The 17870-nt window shown below is 44.0% G+C and overlaps 1 protein-coding gene and 1 pseudogene across 2 annotated transcripts in view; one reads left to right on the plus strand and one right to left on the minus strand.

Moving 5' to 3' along the window:
- Positions 1 to 17870, plus strand: part of LOC139228124 (zinc finger protein 271-like) — a 37159-nt pseudogene that overhangs the window by 16825 nt on the left and 2464 nt on the right.
- Positions 1 to 17870, minus strand: part of LOC139237959 (uncharacterized) — a 27476-nt gene continuing 9606 nt past the window's right edge. Inside the window, exons 2-3 of one of the 2 annotated variants that reach the window (XM_070867306.1) lie at positions 1303 to 1462; positions 1 to 1136 (exon numbers count right to left, since the gene is read on the minus strand). In XM_070867306.1, coding sequence (XP_070723407.1) covers positions 277 to 1136; positions 1303 to 1462 — 1020 coding nt within the window. In that variant the 3' untranslated portion in view covers positions 1 to 276. Of the gene's footprint in view, positions 1149 to 1302; positions 1463 to 17870 lie in introns of both variants that reach the window. The other variant, XM_070867297.1, reaches the window with a different exon arrangement.

Raw genomic sequence — 17870 nt, forward strand, 5'->3', positions numbered from 1 at the left:
GGTGAGGCCACACCTGGAGTATTGTGTACAGTTTTGGTCTCCTATCCTGAGGAAGGACATTCTTGCTATTGAGGGAGTGCAGCGAAGGTTCACCAGACTGATTCCCGGGATGGCTGGACTGACCTATCAAGAAAGACTGGATCAACTGGGCTTATATTCACTGGAGTTCAGAAGAATGAGAGGGGACCTCATAGAAACGTTTAAAATTCTGATGGGTTTAGACAGGTTAGATGCAGGAAGAATGTTCCCAATGTTGGGGAAGTCCAGAACCAAGGGTCACAGTCTAAGGATAAGGGGTAAGCCATTTAGGACCAAGATGAGGAGAAACTTCTTCACCCAGAGAGTGGTGAACCTGTGGAATTCTCTACCACAGAAAGTTGTTGAGGCCAATTCACTAAATATATTCAAAAAGGAGTTAGATGAAGTCCTTACTACTAGGGGGATCAAGGGGTATGGCGAGAAAGCAGGAATGGGGTACTGAAGTTGCATATTCAGCCATGAACTCATTGAATGGCGGTGCAGGCTCGAAGGGCCGAATGGCCTACTCCTGCACCTATTTTCTATGTTTCTATGATTGATGCCACCACGTACCGATGACGTAACATTATGCAGACCTACAATAACGTCAGCCAAGTGCTCAATGGCTACTGCAACATCAGTCATAGCCCGTGACACCATGTCTGAGACCCCACGGTCACTTGTTGCATCCAACATCCGTTGGTCTCTACCAAGGATAGGCTCAGTGGGCTGCTGAGAGGCAAGTGCAAACTTTGAGGCAGTCTCCTCCATTCTCACAGCTAGTGCATCAAGACTTTCGGGCACCCATGCCAGTACACCCAGCAGATCGCTGTTCAACCGCAATGATTGTCTTGCAACAATCTTTAATTCAGCATTATCAGAGTGCTGCTGAGCATCATCCAGGTGCGCACTCGACTCCCAAAGAACTTCCTCTCCCCTTTGGCATTGCTGCAGGCCACTTCCACCCACCTCCAGCTCCCCGACCATGCCATCCTCCCGAAAGCAGCTGGCCCCGCTCTCTGAGGCCGCTGTCTCCTGTGTGACGTCCATAGAAGTGTCGTCCTCCTCCTGTTCAACATCTCCTGCAGTCGAAGGCTGACGTGCAGGCTCCGGTCCGTCTGGTTGATCATCTGAAAGCACAAAGCCAGAGAAGAGTGGTTACCTGCAGGGAGGGGGCCAGGACCGGGAAAGGCATTCGAAAATGCCAGTCTCCTAGAAAGAGCTGAAGGATTGTGGTGTCGAGGCTAAATGACCTGCTAAACGCTGCAAAGGAACTCGACATACCGTCACTGTCCCGAGGGGGTTCGGCCTCACACACTCCCACTGCACTAACTTGAGCTCCCATCAGGGCCGAGATGTGTTCCTCCAACGCAATAATGGGCTGGAGGTCAGGGTCCCCTCCTCTGGTCCTCATCTGCTCCCTTTGATTGTGAGCAAGCTTGGCCTGCAAGATTAAAGAGAACATCAGAGTTAGTGTCCTTCTATTGATCTGTCCCAAGTGCCTTGCATAGTTGAGTACATTTTACTGTATGAGAGTCTTCACAGGTCGAGGAAACTTCGATTAGCTGCGTGTCCTTAGATTGCCAATGCTGGAATGAGGGGGTCAGGACCCAACAGTAAGGCTACTGTCTTCCACGTGCAAATGAAGAGTGAGGAGGTAACAAGATGAGGGGTGGGTGTGAAGAACGGATGAGGAAGGTTACCAGTGCTTGCAGGCCCTTGGAGTGGGTGAGGCTGCAAATGCGAATGTTGCATCTCGTCTCGCCCACGTAGAGCATGGGGTCCAACTTGTTCACATTGAGGACCGAATGCATATTGAGCTGACTGCATGACATGGTCAGGTTAATGTTAAAGATACTCCCCCTCAGCAGCCCCGTCATGTTCCACTTCTTGCGGCATTGAGGGGCTGGGCTGGCCTGTGCACCATGTCACTCGCTGACACTCTTTCAGCCACTTCCCTCCATAGGCATCGACAGACCTGTGGCTGTGGCCTCCTCCCTGCCTCTGACCTCAGCAGTACCTGACGCCTTTCCAGGACATGAAGGAGTGCATCGAGGGCAGCGTCCGTGAAGTGGTGAACGTGCTGCTACTGCATCTGCCATCATGCGCCTAATCACTGCCTCAATTGAATGCAGGTGGTGCCAGTATATCCGTGGCGCAGCTCCAAATGCTGCTTAATCCATTGGTCGAAAGTGGCAAATCATTAACCGAAAACGTGGTAAATGGATAACCAATTTTGTAAAAATGCTACTGTTGCCGTCCCATTTAATGGCCCACATAACACCATTTACGGCCTCCAGAGTAATGTGCAACGCCATGATTTAATGCTGCAATCCACTTTTCAGGAGGCAAAACTGAATTTCGTGGTGCCACCTGGCCTTAAAATCTGCACTTAGCCGGCGTCACCACCTCAAAATCGGCGATACCGAATTTCGAGCTGTGTTGGGGAAGCGATTCACTCAGTCATGCACCAACGTTTGCACGTTGATAGACCAGTTGGTGCACACTGGTGATAGACCTTTTAAATGTTTGGATGGTGAGAAGAGCTTCAAAGGCATAAAAAATCTGCAGACACACCAAAGCACTCATACAGGGGAGAGGCCGTTCACCTGGTCTCTGTGTGGGGAAATAAATTACTCATTCACCTAACCTGCTGACACACCAGTGAGTTCACATGTGACTGCGGGGGTTGGAAGCTGCTGTTATTGCCGCTCGTAATCAAATCTCGGACTGAACCACGTTCATTCTGGCAGCTGAGGTTTGTTTCTGCTGATACTTATTTTTTTATTTGTTCCGAGATGTCGCTGGCAAGGCCAGCATTTATTGCACATCCCTAATTGCCCTTGAGAAGATGTTGGTGAGCCTCCGCCTTGAACCGCTGCAGCCCTTTGGGCGTACCTTCACCACGAGTGTTGTTATGATAACCCTATAACCGGGCTGGAGTGCAATATTCTGGGTATATATCAAATTAATCAAAGGGTGAAGGGTCAGATAAAAAATCTGCTCATTGTGTTTGCCTCCAATGGAGTTTATTTTTACTTTTGACAAATAATTCATGATTTAAAGGGCTTTCTTCAAATACGGCAAACTATCATAATGGAGCTTCTATCAGACTCACGATAAATGGAAAGTTTCTGTTTCTCCATTCTTTCGAACCCTGACGTAATTTTAAAAACCTCGAACAGGTCTCCTCTTAACGAGAGAAAAGAGCCCCAGCTTGCTCGATTGTTGCATCCTCTCTGGTGACATCATTGTAAATCTATTCTGCACTTTTTCAGTGCTTTAATATCCTTTGTTATACGGAGACCAGAACTGCCCACAGTATTTCAAGTGTGGTCTAACCAAGGTTTTATATAAATGTAACATTACCTCCCTACATTTGTGTTATATTCCTCTGGAAAGGAACCTCAGTACCTTCTTTGCACGCTCTATGGCCTTATCAATTTGTGTTACTACTTTTTAGCAATTTATGTGTGTGTACTTCCAGATCTCTTTGCCCCTTTACTCCATTTAGTTTCTTACCTTCTTAGGAATAAGTGGCCTCCTTATTCATCTTGCCAAAATGAACTACCTCACATTTCATGAGATTTAATTCCATTTTCCATTTATCTGCCCAGTCTGCAAGCCTGTTTATGCATTCCTGTATTCTGACACAGTCCTCTTCATTATTAGCTAGCTATATATCACCCAATTTGGCATCATTATCAAATTGCGACAACATTATTTAAATTTCTGCTAACTGCTTCCACCGTCTCCCTAGGGAGCTTGTCCCATAGATTGACCACTCACTCACTGAAATATGATTTCCTAAGAACATAAGAAATAGGAGCAGGAGTAGGCCATATGGCCCTTCTAGCTTGCTCCACCATTCAATAAGATCATGGACTCTGGTCCATTTCCCTGCCCACTCCCCATAACCCCTTATTCCCTTATCGGTTAAGAAACTGTCAATCTCTGTCTTAAATATATTTAAATGACTCAGCTTCCACAGCTCAGTGAGGCAGCAAATTCCACAGATTCACAACCCTCTGAAAGAAGAAATTCCTCCTCCTCTCAGTTTTGAATGGGCAACCCCTTATTCTGAAACTATGCCTCTTAGTTCTAGACTCCCCACGACCCCCCGCCCCCCCTGCCCATGAGAGGAAACAGCCTCTCTGTATCTACCCTGTCAAACCTCATCAGAATCTTATACGTTTCAATAAGATCACCTCTCATCTAAACGCCAATGAGTATAGGCCAACCTGATCAATCTTTCTTATGATAATCCCTTCATCTCAGGAATCAAACTAGTGAACCTTCTCTGAACTGCCTCCAATGCAAGTATATCCCTCCTTAAATAAGGAGACCAAGGGCTCAAAATTCGCCACCATTTTGCTCCCAATTTTTGGAGGTATCAGTGGTTTTTGGAGCTAACTTAATTTTGCAAGTTTCGCCAAGGGTATAACGCCGCCCTTACAGGTAATGGCTGATTTCTTTAGTTAAGGTTTTTATGAAGTCACCCATAATGCCATTTTTGCCTATTTTTGTGAGTTTTGACAATAAGGATTTTTTTCAAAAACTGTGCTGGGGACTGCCTTGAAAAACCTTACTGTACCAAATCAGAGTCAGATAGAATTCGGCATTACAGATGCCACCTTGTTTATCTCCCTTGGCTGGATACAGGAGTTCAGCGCTGGGCTTCCAAAGAAGCCCGGGGGGAGGTGGAAGCTAAGCCGGGGAGAGGGGCGGTAGCAGTGGGGACCTTTCGGCCACGGAGAGGGACAGCAGCGGGGGTTCCTTTTGGCTGGGGATAGGGGCAGAAAATGCTGGAAATCTTAGCTGGTCTGCACAGGAAAAATCAGTACGGGTTAGCTACAGAGTAAAGCTGTACAATTACATATTACCCTGGAAAGCTAAATGCTTGGACATGCGCAGAACGGGGCCTCAGTTTTTTTGGCTCTATCAATTAGCTCCACCCACAGAAGCTAAGGTCTTTCTGCGTGGCACCAAATTCAAAAGAGAAAAATGGCGAAACGTTTGATTTTTTTTTTGGCCTCAACAAAAATCGGCTGTTAATTTTAAATAGCTCAAAAAAAAAATGCAATGTGGAATTTTGGGCCCTAAAACTGTATGCAGTACTCTAGGTGTGATCTCACCAATGTCCTGTACAGTTGTAACAAGACTTCCCTACTGTTATACTGCATCCTTCTTGCAATAAAGGCCAACATTCCATTTGCTTTCCTAATTACTTGCTGTACCTACCGTTTTGTGTTTCATGTACAAGGATGCCCAGATCTTTCTGTATCATAGCATTATGTAGTCTCTCTCCATTTAAATAACATTTTGCCTTTCTATTCTTCCTACCAAAGTGGATAACCTCACATTTTCCCACATTATACTCCACCTGCCAAATTTTTGGACACTCACTTAGCCTGTCTTTGCAGACTCTTTGTGTCCTCCTCACAACTTGCTTTCCCACCTAATTTTGTAAATCAGCAAATTTGACTACAATCCACTTGGTCCCTTCATCCAAGTCATTAATGTAGATTTAAATAGTTGAGGCCCCAGCACTGATCCCTGTGCCAACCCACTAGCTAACTAGTTACAGTTTGCCAACCTGAAAATGACCCATTTATCCCTTCTCTCTGTTTTATGTTAGTTAGCCAATCCTCTATCCATGCTATAATATATTACCTCCAACACCATGAGCTATTGTCTTGTGTTGTAACCTTTTATGTGACACCTTATCGAATGCCTTTTGGAAATCCAAATACACCACATCCACTGGTTCCCCTTTATCCACCCTGCTCGTTACATCCTCAAAGAGCTCTAATAAATTTGTCAAACACGATTTCCCTTTCATAAAAGCATGTTGATTCTGCTTGATTATATTATGATTTTCTAAATGTCCTGCTACTGCTTCCTTAATAATGGACTCCAGCATTTTCCCAACAACAGATGTTAGGCTAACTGCGACAGATGGCAAGGCCATGCAGAGGGTGCAGAAGAGATTCAGTGAGATGATACCAGGGACAAGGGACTTTAGTGATGAGGACAATCTGGAAAAACTGGGCTCTTTTGATTAGAACTAAGAAGGATAAGAAGAGATGGGAGAGAGGTGTTTAAAATGTTCAGGATCTGCATCCAGTGGAGAAGCTGATGGGCTTTTCTTATATCATCTTTGGGTTAAAAGTTGTATGCAGCTAGTGTCAGCATCAAACACTCCCAGGACAGGCGCAGCATGGGTTCGACACTGAGTAAAGCTCCCTCTGCACTGTCCCATCTAACTCTCCCAGGGCAGGTACAGCATGAGTTAGAAATAGAGTAAAGCTCCCTCTACACTGCCCCATCAAACACTCGCAGGGCATCCTTCTCCCCTGGACACAAATACTGAGTGTTAGCGTTAGTGTTTTCTTAGAAGAATCACTCAACACTCAGGGTCGGTTCCAATGCTGAAGCAGCTTTTATTACGCTCAGCGGGAAGGAAAAACTCAGGACCGTATCCAGGTTTCTCTTCACAGAACAAAGGATTACATGCACCTTTATATGTTTCACAACAGTTACAAAACAGTTTACTACAGCTACACAGCCCATCACGGCTGGACACAAGCCAATCACAATGATTATAGATTACATATAGGTTATTTTAACCCAATAGAATTCCCCTTATGTCTCAGGAACCATGTGTTCGTCTTTTGTCAGCTTGGGCTGATTGATATAGGTTCTCTCACTAGTTCTTTCTTCTTGGAGAAATAATTGGTTTCTAACCTTGTTTACAGGAGATGGGTTCTCTTATCTCTTTCTTCCTGGGGAATTAATTGGTTTATAGCCTTGAATATGGGAGATGGGTTCTCTCCTCATTATTCTTATCCTGCATCCAAGGCATTCCTATAGTGGGCCTCACAGGGTTATTGCTCGGTCATTGAACATTCAACAGTTCACAGCTTGACTACCTGATTTCCCATCATGCCTGGGCAGCCATTTTATGTGTGGCCACTTTAAACTTATATGCGTTTAGATATATCTAGCAGGTGCCTAATGCCTAGTATTCTGGTATATTCTAAAGGTGCCTACCTCCTACAACAACTCCCCCTTTCGGTAAAGGGACTAGTCCTAGTCCCCTTTTAACCGATCATTCGACCTTTATTAGATTTTGTGCACGGCCCGGTACTCCCTGCCTCAACGTGCTGGCCAGTCACGCGGTTTCAGGAGTCCCGGTTGCTTAAATCGAATTGACAAAGGCCAAATCCTCCTGCCCCCTTATAAAACAGGCTTGTTTAGTATCCAGGGAACGGTGATTTGTCCGTCTTCGTTGTGCGTGGTGTCTGCATGCCTGGCAGGCCATTACGCCCCATGTTATTGCTAAGATCAATTGTATACCGACCAGTGTGTGTGAAATAATTCGGATCCATGGGTGGATGTTCACATTTATTCCCCAGTCCCAGACCTTTCTCCACCAACTCTGACTTTGTAAGTCTACCTCGGTATCTTCTTCCAGTTCTTTGATTTTAGTTTGTAGCTGGTGATAGAGTTTTACGGATTGCCCCACTCTGAGCCTTAACTCCCGTAATACCTCCGTGAGATGTGGGATAGGGACCTGCTCTGGCTCGTCATAATCCTGCAAATGATCATGGAGCTGATCAGTTACTTCAATAACTTCGGACTTCCGGCGCCTAACTTGTGTGATATGCGCTTGCCCGATCGCGACAGGTCGTCGTGGTGTAAAGCAAAAGTTTGGCTGCGGTATAGGGCACTGCAGGTCATTATACTGGTATGAACGCTCTGTGGTAGAGACGCAGTATCTTCCCCTCCCTCCGTAGCCTGCCCTCGCGAAGTGCATGTGTGCGGGCACTATTTCTAGTACACACCCGTTGGTTCGGTTAAACCCGCACTCGTCTAGTTCACCTCGGCCCACCGGGTGAGGGCATACTGTGATTTCCCCCCCTTTGCTTGCAATCTGCTAGGGAAATCCCAGTAAGTATGTTGTTTCGACGAACGGCAGAGGTGGTGGTCAGGTAGTAGCGTATGGAGACATTTTCCCGTATTACTCCGATATTCTCTAGTTGGTATAAGGGGAACGGCCCTGAGTCCGGCGTTGCTATAGGGATCAACAGGACTATCCCTATCCCGGTAGTCCTACCCATCTGGCAATCTGGAATTGCGGGGTATACTCAGGTCAGTCCCTTCAGAGTACAATTATCCAGTGTCCCCCTTTGGTTCGCCAACTGAGCTAAATGTGAACTGTCTATCCAATCGGGTACTTCCCCGCGTTGGATCTGGTCGAGGTTGTGGCGGATCTGTCCCACCATCCACAGACCATAAGCATGACAGAGTTGCCCCTGTCTTTGCTTTATTGTTCTCTATCAATGAGGTGATTGATGGTTTTAGCGTGAGCTTCCAGGACTGAGATGCCATCCAACTGGATTTTGGCACCCTCCTTTCCTAGGTTGGCCTGGTCTTCCTGGTTTTGCTCCACCCTCTCATTTAATCCTTGTATGTCTATCGAGTTCACTACGGAGGTCTCTGTTTTGAAAACGGTAGCAACATCATTAACTATTTCCCTCTTCATCCTGGGGCTAACCCCTGTCCCCGGAACCTACTGGCACCCATTGCATCGGCAGCCTGCTGCATGACAACTTTACTTAATACATTGTACATCTTCCTTGACTGTTCTGTACAGTATTCCAGCATCTGGATGCCTGAAATATTGATCAGAACAGGCACAATTTCATGTCTAACATTATCATACAACAGTTCCCCCTCGCTGTACATTACAATCCCATTCTCTGGTCCCTTCGTAGTTATGGGGCAAGGCAGTTCCTCGGGCAATGTAGTGATTCTTATGGGGCGCGGTGTTGGAGGGGGTGAGAAACATACATACAATGATATTGCAGCCACCCCCGCCTCCTCGTAATACCCACACAGCCCCATTCCCTTCTTGCGGATGACTGATTGCTGGGATTGTTCCGGAGGCGCACAAATTATGCCGAAAGTACATTCATCGGGCCCTTTGACATCCCTCCGTTTAATGCAGCTGCTCCTTATACCCGTGGAGCACTATACACATACCCGGTCCTTATTAGGATTCACTTGTAACCATGCATTAAAATAAGTTCTGTCCTTGCTCCAATCCTTAGTCGCTGGAACACATATTCCGTCCGTCAAATTGAACAACACTCCATAGTTCATGTAATTGTTTATTTCCAGCGTGCTCTGCTGTCCGTCGGTGTTGCCCAGGGTTCGTGTATGTCGCAGGGCTATCCATATTACGAGTAGCGCCGTTCGTATTCCCATTCCGGTAAGTATTATCTGTAATTTTAAACAGACGGCCTGGTCGTCACCAGGGGTTAAGTTTTTTGCTCTACGAGTGTCCCTGTCACCCTGCAAAATCAGAAGCACAAGGTTATAATCGAACCATTTCGAGCTGAATCTGTAGGGCGTGCGCCCGTGTCTTTACCCACTTAAATATTACCCAAACTCCTATGACCAAGGCCAAAGCTATTCCTCCAAACATCGCTGTCTGCTTTACCGTTAGGTTGGGTTTGTGGACTACACCTACCCACCGTGGGGTACATTGGCTCTATTGCCAGAGGTGATGGTGCTATGGCTGCGCACTGCACTATCCGTCTAGTCCTGTTATCTCTTCCAGCCTGTTTATCTTAGCCTTTAACTCTTCAATTTGTTTTATTGAATATCTATTTCTTTCTTGTATCAGGCAAGCATTATTACATAAGCTAGTTCTGTTTTTATTTTTTGTTTCCTCTGTTAGGTGAGTTTTTTTCCTATTAAGAAATCCAAATTAATAATGTTCAGTATAACACGGCTGTCAATGGAAAGGGTTAACTCCTTTACAGGTTTGTAAGAAGACCTGATGTCATTACGTGACTTCACGTAATCATCTGAAAAAAAGTCTTTGTGCCTTCAAAACTGGCTTCGAAATTAGGAATCCGTTAAAAACAGCATAAATCATTAGAGTAAACTCCAATGTTTTCTTAACTTCTAATTCAAGTACTTGCCAAAGAATTTTTTTTATTTTTTTAATTGTTTTAAAACAAGACCACACATACAATAGCAATTTTGTTTACTGAAATTCAATTCTGTTTTTTTTTATTTCTCTCTTTCTCCTCGTTATCTTCAAAACCCTCCTGCTTGTTTAGACTGTTCGGGACATTTTTGATAAACACTGTCCATTTTGGAAATCTTTTCAAACTGCATTGAAACTTTTTCATAATTGAAAATTCGAATCCATGTAGAGTGTTTTTTACTTATTCCAATTTTTTTTTTTCCTCTTCTAATTAAACCAATATCTTTTTCACAGCAAACATCAACTAGTATTTAGTAAGTTATGTCTTTTTCCATTTAGTCCGTTACATCTTTTTTTCCTTTCTTCAAATTAGGTTTTGTATTTTACACGGAGGGTTCGTAACTCCATAAAGTTGTTAATTTAAAATCATTTGTTTACTTTCAAAGTGGCGACTTTATCTTTTTCTTTTTCTCCATAACTGGAATGAAGTCCATCTTTGAGAGTTTGAGTGCTTTTTCGTTATCTCAAAATGCTCCAGTTTCAAAGTCGTTACTAAAGCTTGCTGGTTTTTTTTTAACATTTTCCAAAAGTTCCTTTTACACCTTCGCAGATAGCTCGCCACTTGCCCAGGAGTTTGACCTGATCAGATTTAATTTAATCTTTTTCTTTTTTTTTTTTTAAATCCACCTCAGTATTTCCTGTGCCTTCTCTGAATATCTCAAAATCCCAATTCAAACTTTGTAATTTCAATCTTTATTTAAAACTTTTTTTTTTTAGAAGCTCTTTTTTTTTTAAAGCATTCTTTATCTCACTCCGAGACTAAATTTATGTATTTCAGCCCAATCAATCATTGCATGTTTTCTTTCGGCAAGTAAGTGAGCATGTCAAATAAATATTTTGCTCAACAAACCTATTCTTTATTTGTTTATTTTCCTAGCTCCGTAACTTATCATCCGAATAAATCCACACCTGCGTTTCTAACTTAAATGTCTTAAAACTTCCCACATACAGGACAACATTACAAATGAAAACATAAAAAAATTCATTCTGCAGTCAAAAATCACACAGACACTTCTCACTCAACGATCAGACATTTACAACAGTCTCTCTTCTTGTTTTGGCCGGCTCTATTTTTGGATCCATGACCTTTCAGGGAATTCGTAGTTTTATCTAAATAATTCCTCACATAACTAATTCCTGAGGATTCCACCCTGCTTTAATCATTTTTTTCAATTAGCTTCTTTTGTTTTTCCGCCAGGTGGCGGGTAAGCGACCCTTCTGGTCCCCACTCGAGTTTACTTGTTTTCATGGCCATTCCTGGGTAGGACTACTACCGTTAGGAATCTACTCTCAGAGGTCCGCTTTCTTTCTAGCGCGACTTGTAGTAAACTGTCTCTTGGCTACTGTCAGGTCACAAGTTCTGCTGTTGCACAAACTTATACAATTCTTAAAAACGCGTTTAAGCAATTCCCGCAGTGCTCTACGTATCCTTAACGACTACCTACCACCGCGCAGCCCGTTGGTCCGACCCTGTTCACAGGTTTGGATTCCGTTAGCCGCTGTACACCGCTTGGTTCTATCCCAGGGTATTTCAAATTACACTACTGGGTCCGGAAGATGTCTCTCGGTATCACGATCCCACGGTCTAAGTGTGTTCCCTACGCCTACTTGGTTCCTGGCCGTCACGTGGGACAAAAGTCCTCTTAATTCAGGCTCAGGCTAGGCGTTTGAGATATTAGACCGTCTCCTCATGTCGATCAACCAGCTTCCACCTTCCGCACCCTTTATACTTAAAAATTGTTTTTTATACTCACCCGGGTTTTTTCCAAGGGCGTCCAGCGACTCCGGGAAATCCCGTTGACTACGCCATTGTTAGCGTTAGTGTTTTCTTAGAAGAATCACTCAACACTCAGGGTCGGTTCCAATGCTGAAGCAGCTTTTATTACGCTCAGCGGGAAGGAAAAACTCAGGACCGTATCCAGGTTTCTCTTCACAGAACAAAGGATTACATGCACCTTTATATGTTTCACAACAGTTACAAAACAGTTTACTACAGCTACACAGCCCATCACGGCTGGACACAAGCCAATCACAATGATTATAGATTACATATAGGTTATTTTAACCCAATAGAATTCCCCTTATGTCTCAGGAACCATGTGTTCGTCTTTTGTCAGCTTGGGCTGATTGATATAGGTTCTCTCACTAGTTCTTTCTTCTTGGAGAAATAATTGGTTTCTAACCTTGTTTACAGGAGATGGGTTCTCTTATCTCTTTCTTCCTGGGGAATTAATTGGTTTATGGCCTTGAATATGGGAGATGGGTTCTCTCCTCATTATTCTTATCCTGCATCCAAGGCATTCCTATAGTGGGCCTCACAGGGTTATTGCTCGGTCATTGAACATTCAACAGTTCACAGCTTGACTACCTGATTTCCCATCATGCCTGGGCAGCCATTTTATGTGTGGCCACTTTAAACTTATATGCGTTTAGATATATCTAGCAGGTGCCTAATGCCTAGTATTCTGGTATATTCTAAAGGTGCCTACCTCCTACAACACTGAGTGATAGTGTGTCCGGGACAAGAACATTTCTCATTCAATAAGGTATAAATTGATCCTGTACCTCTCCCCATTAATCCTGGGCTCCACACGGTCCGAATCCTGCTTCTGTTTCACTTCTTGTAACAGCACTGAGCTAAACCTCGCCCATAATGAGCAGGGCTCAGGAAGGTTGGTTGCTAGGCACTGCAGTGATGTCATAAAGCAGGGCCATTCAGCCCAGCTGGTCCTCTCCTTGTCCCTTTAAAAGTGGAGAGCTGGGACATCCTGTCTCAAAACACATCCCACCTGTTCATACTGAGAATCCCCGGGGAAGGGCCAAGGCCCAGAGTGTGGAACATAAGCAAGGGGAAAAGAGGAGGAGAGAAGGGTAGATAAATCAAGGAGTAGGGACTGAGGGACACCAAACTTTAGTTTTAGAGGCTGGAAACTTCAGAAGGGGGAAACAGGCCAGTAGTTTTAGGATCCAGGAAGTGAACAAGGAACAAGACACTTTGCACAAATTCCTACTATTTTACCCTCATCGCTTCTCCTCCCCTGAAGGTGCTGACTCTGGCTGAGTTCCATTCTACACTCACCAGTTTCTCTCCAATATGTGACCCATGTGCCCAATCTCCATGTGAGAACCTTGACAGTGAGTATGAACAGGCTATTCCACTGTCCTCACCTGATGCCCCACGTGCACTTTCCAGCAGGATCACTGGACCCTCCTCCCAATAGCTCAGTGGGTAAAGGCACAGAAGGGGCACATTTTTAATCCCTTTTGCATATCCTCCCCTTCTTATGCTCTGTAAAAGCTGTTTACAAAAGTCATCAATAAATAGGAATAGGCCATTCTGCCCCTTGAGCCTGTTCCGTCATTCAGTTAGATCATGGCTCATCTGTATCGATATCCATATACCTAACTTGGTTCCATCATCTGTAATACCCTTACCGAACAAAATTCTAGTACACTCAGTTTTGAGATTTTCAATTGACCCCCACCCCCTCCCCCCCAGCCTCAACAATTTCTTTTGAGGGGGGGGGGGCGGGCGGTAGGGTAAAGAATTTCAGATTTCCATTGCCCATTGTGTGAAGAATTGCTTCCTGATATCGGACATCATTCCTGAATGGCCTACATCAAATTTTAAGCTTATGACCCTTTGTTGTGGACTTCCTCACCAGAGAAAATATTTTCTTTATCTACCCTATCAACTCTTTTAATCATCTTAAACACCTCAATTAGATCACGTTTTTATTTCTATATTGAAGGAATACAAGCCCAGTCTGTAATCTGTCCTCATAATTTACAAATGTCATCACTATAAGTAGAGGATAGAAATTCTGAACACACAGTTCTAATTTCTCTGAAACGTTCTTTCCTCTCTTGTCCCTAAGCTGTAAATCTCCCATCCCACACTCCTCGTCACATCCTCGCTGTTTGAAATCCAGATTCATTACGTATGCTCGGGTGTTTCACGCTTTCGCTCCTGAAGGTGCTGTGTAATGGTGGGGTTCGGTCCCACTAACTGTTTGTTTGCCCTCTAGTACCTTGCACAGTGGTAATTCTGAGCTTGCGAGTCAATACTGAAGGTGCTGTGTGATGGTGGGGTTTGCCCTCCAAACAGATGCATAATGAGGGGAAATCAATCTCTGTACCTTTAACTAATAGTGACATGGAAAGAGGGAAATGAATGACCTTTAAATACCTGGTCCACTTCCCTGAAGTATTTAAAACTCCCAATAGGAACTCCAGGAAAACACAATACTGACAACCAAAGAAATCTTGATTTTATCTTTTAAAAGTTAAATCTTGATTTTATCTTTTAAAAGTTAAATCTTGATTTTATCTTTTAAAAGTTAAATCTTGATTTTATCTTTTAAAAGTTAAATCTTGATTTTATCTTTTAAAAGTTAAATCTTGATTTTATCTTTTAAAAGTTAAATCTTGATTTTATCTTTTAAAAGTTAAATCTTGATTTTATCTTTTAAAAGTTAAATCTTGATTTTATCTTTTAAAAGTTAAATCTTGATTTTATCTTTTAAAAGTTAAATCTTGATTTTATCTTTTAAAAGTTAAATCTTGATTTTATCTTTTAAAAGTTAAATCTTGATTTTATCTTTTAAAAGTTAAATCTTGATTTTATCTTTTAAAAGTTAAATCAAGATTTCTTTGGTTGTCACCACTCGCCAACATTATGCTGCCAGATGAAGTTGAGGGGCTCGGAGAAAGAAAATACATGATGACATGAATCAGAGTTGGGAAATATAATGAGAGAAACATAATTAAATTTATAAAGTAAACTATTTAAAATCAACTCAACGAGCTGGCGCAAGCATGATGGCTACCTTCTGTGCTCATTCTTTGACTCTATTGAAATGGCGGATGTCTTTATCCAGAGTGCTCTGTGGGATGGAATACGCCCTATCTCCATCAGCAGGGGGGCAACATGTAGGCGCGGGAAGGGCTGGCCCCGGAGACTGCCTTCCTATGCGGAGCATGTGCGGTGAGGCTCCCGGAGATTGAATGGAGTGAGCACGGCCTCAGCAACAGAGTGTGGCTTTCAGGCCCTGAATCAGAGTCACCAGGCCCCGGCGGACATGCGACCAGGGCCCCGACACCAGGAATTCAGTCAGGCAGAGTCAGCATGGATTTATGAAGGCGAAGTGATGTTTGACAAATTTGTGGGAATTCTTTGAGGATGTAACAAATAGGGTGGATAAAGGAGAACCAGTGGATGTGGTGTATTTGGACTTCCAGAAGGCATTTGACAAGTTGCCACATAAAAGGTTACTGCACAAGATAAAAGTTCATGAGGTTGGGGATATTGGCCCCAAGTTTCCACACGCGGCAAAACAGGTGCCCCTCCGAGCTGGGCGCCTGTTTTTCGCGCCGAAAACGGCGCCTGAAAAAAACCGCGGTATTCTCGAGCGCCTAGCAGCTCGATGTCAGCTTGACGCGGCGCACAGGGGGCGGAGCCTACCACTCGCGCCGATTTTGTAAGTAGGAGGGGGCGGGTACAATTTAAATGAGTTTTTTTGGTGCCGGCAACTGTGCGCGTTGGAGCGTTCGCGCACGCGCAGTCTGAAGTAAACATTGGCACTCAGCCATTTTAAAAAGTGCTGCAGAAAAAGTGAAAATTTGTTTATTGAATTTTTGCAAAGGCTTGCATTTTAATTTTCTTGATATTTCTGTGTGTGAGGGAGTGAATTCTGTAATTAAAGATAGACTGTGATAAACGGGACACATGCACTTGTTTGAGACTATTCAAATTTTTTGTAGCTGTTCAATTTTTAACATTTTTTAATAAAACCACATTGCCCTTCCATGATCAGCACTGAGGCTTCTTGCAGCTTTCTCCCTCCCCCTGCCGTCGGTCGGGCCCGACTGCAAACGGCTGCCTGAAGCACTCGGGCTTCTTGCAGCTTTCTCCCTCCCCCTGCCGTCGGTCGGGCCCGACTGCAAACGGCTGCCTGAAGCACTCGGGCTTCTTGCAGCTTTCTCCCTCCCCCCGCCGTCGGACGGTCCTGATGGCAAACCGCTGCCTGAAAGGCCTGCCTGAAGCACTTTCACACAGGTAGGAACATGGTTTATTTAATCTTTTCTTTGCTTATAAATTTTTATTCAGGTTGGATTTATTTGTATAATATTTGTATAAGTATAACTAAGGATTTATTGTAGAATTTAATGACTTCCCTTCCCCTCCCCCCCTCGTTCCCGACGTCTAATTTGTAACCTGTGCCTGATTTTTTAATGTGTAGACAAGGTTTTTTCAAGCCTACAAAAATCTTCACTTGCTCCATTCTAAGTTAGTTTGGAGTATGTTTTCAATGTGGAAACTTTCAAATCAGGCGTCAGTGGCCGGACACGCCCCTTTTTGAAAAATAAATTCTGTTCAAAAGTGAAACTGTTCTACCTGACTAGAACTGCAGAAACTTAAATGTGGAGAATTGCAATTTCTAAGATACACCGTTCTCCACCAGTTGCTCCTAAAAAATCAGGAGCAAATCATGTGGAAACTTGGAGCCAATATATTAGCATGGATAGAGGATTGGCTAACTAACAGAAAACAGAGAATCGGGATAAATGGTTCATTCTTGGGTTGGCAATCAGTAACTAGTGGGGTGCCGCAGGAATCAGTGCTGGGACCTCAACTATTTACAATCTATATTAACGACTTGGAAGAAAGGACTGAGTGTAACATGGCCAAGTTTGCTGATGATACAAAGATGGGAGGAAAAGCAAATTGTGAGGAGGACACACAAAACCTGCAAAATGACATAGACAGGCTAAGTGAGTGGGCAGATGGAGTATAATGTTGGAAAGTGTGAGGTCATGCACTTTGGCAGAAAAAAATCGAAGAGCAAGTTATTATTTAAATGGAGAAAGATTGCAAAGTGTTGCAATACAGCGGGAGCTAGGGGTCCTGATGCATAAAACACAAAAGGTTAGTATAGGTACAGCAAGTGATCAGGAAGGCCAATGGAATCTTGGCCTTTATTGCAAAGGGGATGGAGTATAAAAGCAGGGAAGTCTTGCTACAGTTATACAGGGTATTGGTGAGGCCACACCTGGAATACGGTGTACAGTTTTGGTTTATATATTTACAAAAGGATATATTTGCTTTAAGGCAGTTCAGAGAAGGTTCACTAGGTTGATTCCAGAGATGAGTGGGTTGACTTATGAGGAAAGGTTGAGTAGGTTGGGCCTCTACTCATTGGAATTTAGAAGAATGAGACATGATCTTATCGAAACGTATAAGATTATGAGGGGGCTTAACCAGGTGGATGCAGAGAGGATGTTTCCTCTGATGGGGAGACTAGAACTAGGGGACATTATCTTAGAATAAGGGGCCTCCCATTTAAAACTGAGATGAGGAAGAATTTCTTCTTTCAGGGTTGAAAATCTGTGGAATTTGCTGCTTCAGAGATTTGTGGAAGCTGGGACATTGTCTATCTCTGTCTTAAATTTCTTCAGTTTCTTAACCAATAAGGGATTAAGGGGTTATGGGGAGCAGGCAGGGAAGTGGACCTGAGTCCATGATCGGATCAGCCATGATCGTATTAAATGGCGGAGCAGGCTCGAGGGGCCGTATGGCCTACACCTGTTCCTATTTCTTATGCTCTTATGAAACCCAGGGGGCAGCGCCTCCCCCACACAAGGAAAACAACAACTAGCATTTGTACAGCAGGCCCAGCAATTCCGGGCCGCTCTGTACCGGGGTGGGCGCTGGATGCGGAAGTTGCTCCCTGGCCTCCTGTGTGGGTCTGTTTGTTGCATCAGTTTGAGCTGGAGTGGGGATGGAGGA

The sequence above is a fragment of the Pristiophorus japonicus genome, chromosome 2 (genome assembly GCF_044704955.1).
Source record: "Pristiophorus japonicus isolate sPriJap1 chromosome 2, sPriJap1.hap1, whole genome shotgun sequence".
Classification (NCBI taxonomy): domain Eukaryota; kingdom Metazoa; phylum Chordata; class Chondrichthyes; family Pristiophoridae; genus Pristiophorus; species Pristiophorus japonicus.